We start from the raw sequence: 6,000 nt of genomic DNA on the forward strand, positions 1-6,000 counted from the left end.
AATAAAGAGCACTTTAGAACATATAAGGCTGGGATTCTATCCAGAAGCTAAAAATAGAAAGTAAAATAGTTTCCTTCAGCATACACAGCAATGTGGCACTCACTGGACTATTCAGGATCATAAGGCATTGATCAAAATGATGATGCTCCATGATTGAGTGGCAATACAGCTGAGCCAGTGGATGTTCGCTTCTGAGGAGGAAAGAGATGGAGAAATCAAATTAGACAAACATATTAATGATCCAGATATAACTTCTATTTTAACATCCTCTTCACAGGAATGTGGATAAAAAGATAATGCTGTTCCTTTGTCAGAGCACTTAAAGCTCTGGTGTTCTGCCTTCTCTACCTGTAGAGACTAGCTGCATGCGAGGAGTGACAATGTAATGCAAGGTTACTTAAGGAGTCAAAGTTCCTCTATTGAAAGCAAAGGCAACACAAAGAGTTCATTCACAAGCACAGTTTAGGAGACAGTTTTGGTTTTCTGCAACATGTTCTTAAATATTCTTAAACCAAATGTTCTTAATCCACCTGTCATATATAGTCCTCTCAGCTGCTGAGCTTGTACGTAATAATGCAAACCTAATAGGAAACCCACTGATACCAATGGAAAAATTCCTGCAGACCTCAGTTCAATATGGTGCTGGTCCCAAAATGTTGATCAAGTAATTTCCTTGTGTTAGTAACTATACTGGTGTTTCATCACCACTATTATCATAACCAAACTACTGCAACATTGTTACCTACCCTTTGCCCAGGGTAAAATCCAAAGGGGAAACTGCTTAGAGGCCAACAGTGATGTTGACTGGTCTACAGGAAGTGAAAAAAAAAAGCAGGAAACCAAATTGTGTAGGTAGAGAACTTAAAAATACCTTAGTGCAAAACTTAAAAGCATCTTAGTTTAGAAAATAGAATTTGCTATTTGAGTAGCATTTGAGTAGAATTTGAGTAGCTTTAGTCAAAATAGAGAAACTTCTCTCTTGAGGATTTCCAATTTCTCCCTGTTCCTTGTTGCATAATACAGTTTTTGGTTTTTGCTGCTCTGTCTTAATTTTCAACCCCTGGTCCCACATTGCTCATGTAGTCTCTTCAACTAAATTTGGATTTTTTTGGAAGTCTATTTTGCTGATGATCCTGGATCTATTACTCTAATTATAATCTGACTTACAAATGTTTAATCATGTCAGTAGCTCTTTTAGCATATAATTCCGTGAGATTTTCTGTATGGTTAAAGACCATTCACAAGACTTAATGGCTGCAGGATTGGGCCCCTGTGTGAGTGAGTGCACAGAGGTTCAAATAAAAGTCATAAGAGGAGACTCTGGGGATTTCAGAAGCACAAAAATGTGGAGAGAAAGATGGAAAGACAAACAAAAACCCAGAGAGGAAGATTAAAGGATGCAAGCCCCTGAGGAATATGGGCTGGCTGCCCAGCACCTCCTCTGAGACCACCACGAAAGGGGCGTAGAGCAAATGTACTCTTGTGTTTCTTTAAGGAAACAAACCACGGGATGGTGCCAACACATGCTGGGTAAAATTCCCATTGAATGAAGTGGGATGCATATTGTGTGTTCCAGAGTTCATCCTGACTGGAGAGAGAAATATGTGAGAAATCTCTTAGGTTATCTTCCCAAGTATTGCTCCAAACTAGAGCTTGCTTAGTACTCGCAGACCCTAACTGGGGCTGGAACTAAATTCAGATCTGACTTCTGTAGTGGCACTTCAGTCAAACCCCCACTCCAGGCCAAAGGGCACCGTGGCTTTCTGAGCACAGGGGTTGGGTTATGCAGCTTTCTGTGCTTTCTACTTTGCATGTGGGATTGGAGCAAAAAGAAAATAACCCCTTGCATAACTACCAAAAGGCTTTCAAGCAGTTTCCTTTCTGTAACTTCTACTGTCAGGGCCGTTTCAATTTTTGAAACCCTGCTGCTTAAGATAAAGCATCACACACTGAATATCCACTCTCCCTGTTCAAAGGAAAAAACAAAAGGGATTTGTTCCTAGAAATAACTTTTGTATTTAGGTTTTAAAAAAAGAAATTAATGAAACTTTCTATTGAGAAATGAATTATTAAGCTGTAGCCATCCCAGCTTTACAGCATGTGTAAATGTTAGATTTTGCTGTCTATGACACTTTCCCAGGACATTTTTGAGAGGAGATGACGCATCTCCAGATGTCTTCCAGGAAATTTATTTTTAAATAAATAAAGCAAAAAATAGTTAACTAGTTCCAATCACTGTGAGGCTACAGTTGCTGCTGGAATCCTCTATTACCAAGCTAGAAAAAGATCACTATTCTAATGTTGTGGAGTTCAGTTTTTTTCCCTTTACACATCAGTCAGTGTTACTCCAAACATATACATCTGAAATGCAGGAGTTCTGCTTCAGCTTACTTTTTTTCTGCCTTTCATTATTCTGTACCTTAAACAAGCCTTTCCTCCCCTATGATCTTACTTTACACATAGCAAGAACAGCAGACCACTTCTTCACAGGTCACTTCAAAACCATTCTCCAGCTCTGCCAGAAGAAGATGCGCATTTCTGGGTATCTTTTGCCCATCTCTGGTCAGACCAGGACACACTGCCATATCACAGGAGTCACATTATGCCACACTTGAAATCAACTGAAGACTCGTATGTTATTTGAAGTGATACCAAATTGACTGGATTGGTCAGATTTCAAACTACTAATAAATTCTAAAAATCCCAGTCGCTTTTGTTAAAAATTAAAATATGGGGAAAATTTTAGACTTGTCCTGATATTTCATTTTGATAACTTCAAACCAAAATATTTTGTTTAGTAAAAATATTTTTTCATTGTTTAAAATATATTTTGCCTTTTTGTATTGTAAAGGCCTTTCTGTAATTCCAGATTGGATCAAAGTTAAAGAGTACAGGTAAGCCACAATCAAAGCAAAACAACCATACATTTTTAATGTGATTTGAACTATGTAACTTATTCTAAACAACTCAGAACTCTGGAAACATGTGGCTAAACCAAGAGTAAAACAATCTGAGTTCAAAACAGTGGGGAGACGCCTCTCTTCCAGAGGGGTGCAGACCTCAGTGCTGTGTTGGCCTGGACAAGAAGTGAGCAGCTGGGTAGGGCAGGGAGTGATCTCAAAAGCTGCACATTTCCTACACACTGTCACTTGGGAGCTGCAGCCTTTTGCTGTCACTTGATGGGAAATCAGGGAGGGGACTTTGGGAGCAGGAAAATGTTGTCCCTGCACAGCAAAGGGTTCACTTAATCTGCCATCGTAGTTAGTCAGCAACTGAGGCTGTGCATCTGCTTCTTTGAACTCCTGAATGCTTCTGCCTGTTCTTACACTTTCTGCTTTTTGAAAACCTGCTCCTTTGCACAGCCCCACATCATCAAAGCAGTCAGGTTGTACCTAATTTAGCTCTGTGCTTGTGTTTGTTCACTCACTTGTTTTTATTTAAGTTTTCTCAGACCCACTTACCTTTGTATGTAAGAGTTGTTCACTCCCCTGTGATCCAGATCATGGCTCAGAGTTGCTATCAGCAAAGCCAGCGTTTCTAAGTCAGTCAGTTTGCTCTGTATGCAAAGAGTAATGGCACAAGTGAGTTGTGGATTTATTTACTACAATGTGTTTTTCATCTGCTTTCTGAATAATGGGACCTGCTCTTAGTACAGTCAAAAGACAACTCAATTTGGAAATGATTGATTTTATATTTCTGCTAGGAAGATGCATCTTGCAGTGCTTGCCTTTCCCCTCAAACTAGAAAAAAATTGAATTATGTTCAATGCTGTTCAGACTCCAGAATCTAGGACATGAGAATCAGCAGGGAGTGAATCCAGTGTAGTTAAGAATAAACAATTTATGGAAATTGCAGTGGAGACTGTCAGGATTCCAAAAATAGCAGGCAAACTATCAGGATCATCAGAGATTGCTTGACCGCACACAGAGCTAAACTACCATGTCCATTCCCAACAGGGAAGGAAGATGGATGTCCTTGCCTTGGTCTCTTTCTGCACCTTTTGTCATTTTCATTAGTGAGATAAAGTTTGTAGAGGAAAGAAATGCCTCTTCCTCATTGGTATTGAGTTTTGGCCTACAAATGTTTACAAGGATGTTTATGCAGAATGAACAGAAGCATTCTGTTTCCTACAAGAATATAAAACCAAAACATAAAAACCTGTTTTGGAAGAATTTAGAATCACTATTTTATTTATTTAGAAGATCATTGAGCCCTAACCAGAATGATTAGGTTGTTTTTTAAATTATTAGGTGTCTTTTTAAGTGAAAGGTTGAAAATTTGTTCAAAAGCTTTGGAATGAATATTTAAATATTTATTTCTCTGTTTTTATGTTCTGATGTTCATCTAAAGCTGTACTTGGCTCTGCATTTAAACTTAAAAAATTCCTGTTGAAAATTTTAAGGCAACATCCTGAAAATGGGTCAAGCCTCTTTTTCTCCACTTTTTTGACTTGCTTGAAGCATAAGCATTAACTTTAAAAAAAGGACATAACCATGTACATGCCTTATTTGAGATATTCCCATTGGGAACATCCCAATAACCACTTCCAGAGGATTTAACTGAAACAGAGAACAAAAAACCACAGCAGCAGTTTCACAAACCAAGCCCTCAGAGCCAGAAGTCTTCAGCAGAAGATTCCACTGGCAATACCATGGAATAATTAACATCTTACTGACATGACAATCAGAGCTGTGCATCATTAAAGAATTTGTCTTAATAGAGGAACTGGAAATGTACCTGAATTTTCCCAGATTTCAGAGCAGCAAACATGCACTGTGCTGTGTTGAAGGCGTGTCTCCAGTTGTGATAAGCAACGTTTTTCCGATAGTTTTTCTTCACACTTAAAATCCATCTGCAGAGAACCTTTAAGAAACAGTATCACACGTGTTTCCATAAAAACAGATTTCTAATACATTCAAACTTTCTTAATCCCACTTGAAAACTCTCTTACTAAAAAAAAAATCCATTTAACTCAATTTCAAGTCCAACTGTAACACACTTGTAACTGTGAACATAGATAAGAACAGGCTTACACCCACTACTACAGCTCCTATTTGAGTGTGTCATACTTGTGGGTTTGGGGTTTTATTGCCAAGGGCTAAATGTTAATGTCAGAAGCACTGCTGTTAATTCAGAAACTGAGGTATGTTGAGATACCTGGGAGAAAAAAATCCTTGTTTATGATGACATATTTGATAAAGAAAATTTATTTAGTTATTGAATCCTCTTAAGACCTGTTTTGAAAATGAACAGACAGCTTTTCCCTCCTATCAGCTTGTCAAAACCTAAGCAGAATTGGACTTTGGAAAGCAAATAAGTATGATAGATTACTACATTGCAGGGTAGTTTCTTTTTTATGCAGGAGGAAAGCATGTCCTGGATGTTTCACTCAACAGTATTAGAAATTGTGGGTTATAAAATTTTTTATATATATACACACACACACATATACACACACTTTCTTCCTACCTTTTTTTGTAAGGAAGTGACAGTATGAAGGTCGGGTAGTAAATTGATATTGGGACCTATTCCTTAAGGTTGTTCACCTTAGTACAGAGGTGAAGCTAAGTACTAGGATGTTCAAGGGATCAGATTAGGTAATACAGCACTCTTGGCCCTTGGACACTACTAATCTAAATTGGTCTATAAACTGCTGATCTAGACAATAAATACATGCTTTCTTTAATGTGTTTGCCTATGAAGCCCTACAAATTAATTTTGCATTTTGATGTAAATTTTGATGGGTTTGTTGAAAATGTTATAAACCAAAAATAAGGTACTTAGAAATGAAGGTTTCTACAAATCGATGTTGTGTGCACTGAGTGACACAACTCAGGCTGAAGAGATTTTCTATTTTACCTGTCTTGATCTCCTCTGACAGATGTGTTGGTAAAAACCTTTAGGGAAATTCTCACAGCCCATCTATGTTATCATCTGCTTCAATCTTTACTATCTCCATATCCATGAATTTCCTCCTAATCTCTAATCTATTATTTTGTA

General features: G+C 37.8%; 1 protein-coding gene across 6 annotated transcripts in view; it reads right to left on the bottom strand.

Moving 5' to 3' along the window:
• The window catches only part of PDE5A (phosphodiesterase 5A), a 105,543-nt gene that overhangs the window by 9,163 nt on the left and 90,380 nt on the right, over nucleotides 1-6,000 (bottom strand). For all 6 annotated transcript variants that reach the window (XM_031061977.1, XM_031061979.1, XM_031061978.1 and 3 more), the window contains 3 exons: nucleotides 4,738-4,863; nucleotides 3,462-3,556; nucleotides 104-191 (listed from right to left, as the gene is read on the bottom strand). In XM_031061977.1, coding sequence (XP_030917837.1) covers nucleotides 104-191; nucleotides 3,462-3,556; nucleotides 4,738-4,863 — 309 coding nt within the window. The remainder of the gene's footprint in view (nucleotides 1-103; nucleotides 192-3,461; nucleotides 3,557-4,737; nucleotides 4,864-6,000) is intronic.

This window comes from Geospiza fortis, unplaced genomic scaffold (assembly GCF_000277835.1).
Source record: "Geospiza fortis unplaced genomic scaffold, GeoFor_1.0 scaffold636, whole genome shotgun sequence".
In the NCBI taxonomy this organism is placed as follows: Eukaryota; Metazoa; Chordata; class Aves; order Passeriformes; family Thraupidae; genus Geospiza; species Geospiza fortis.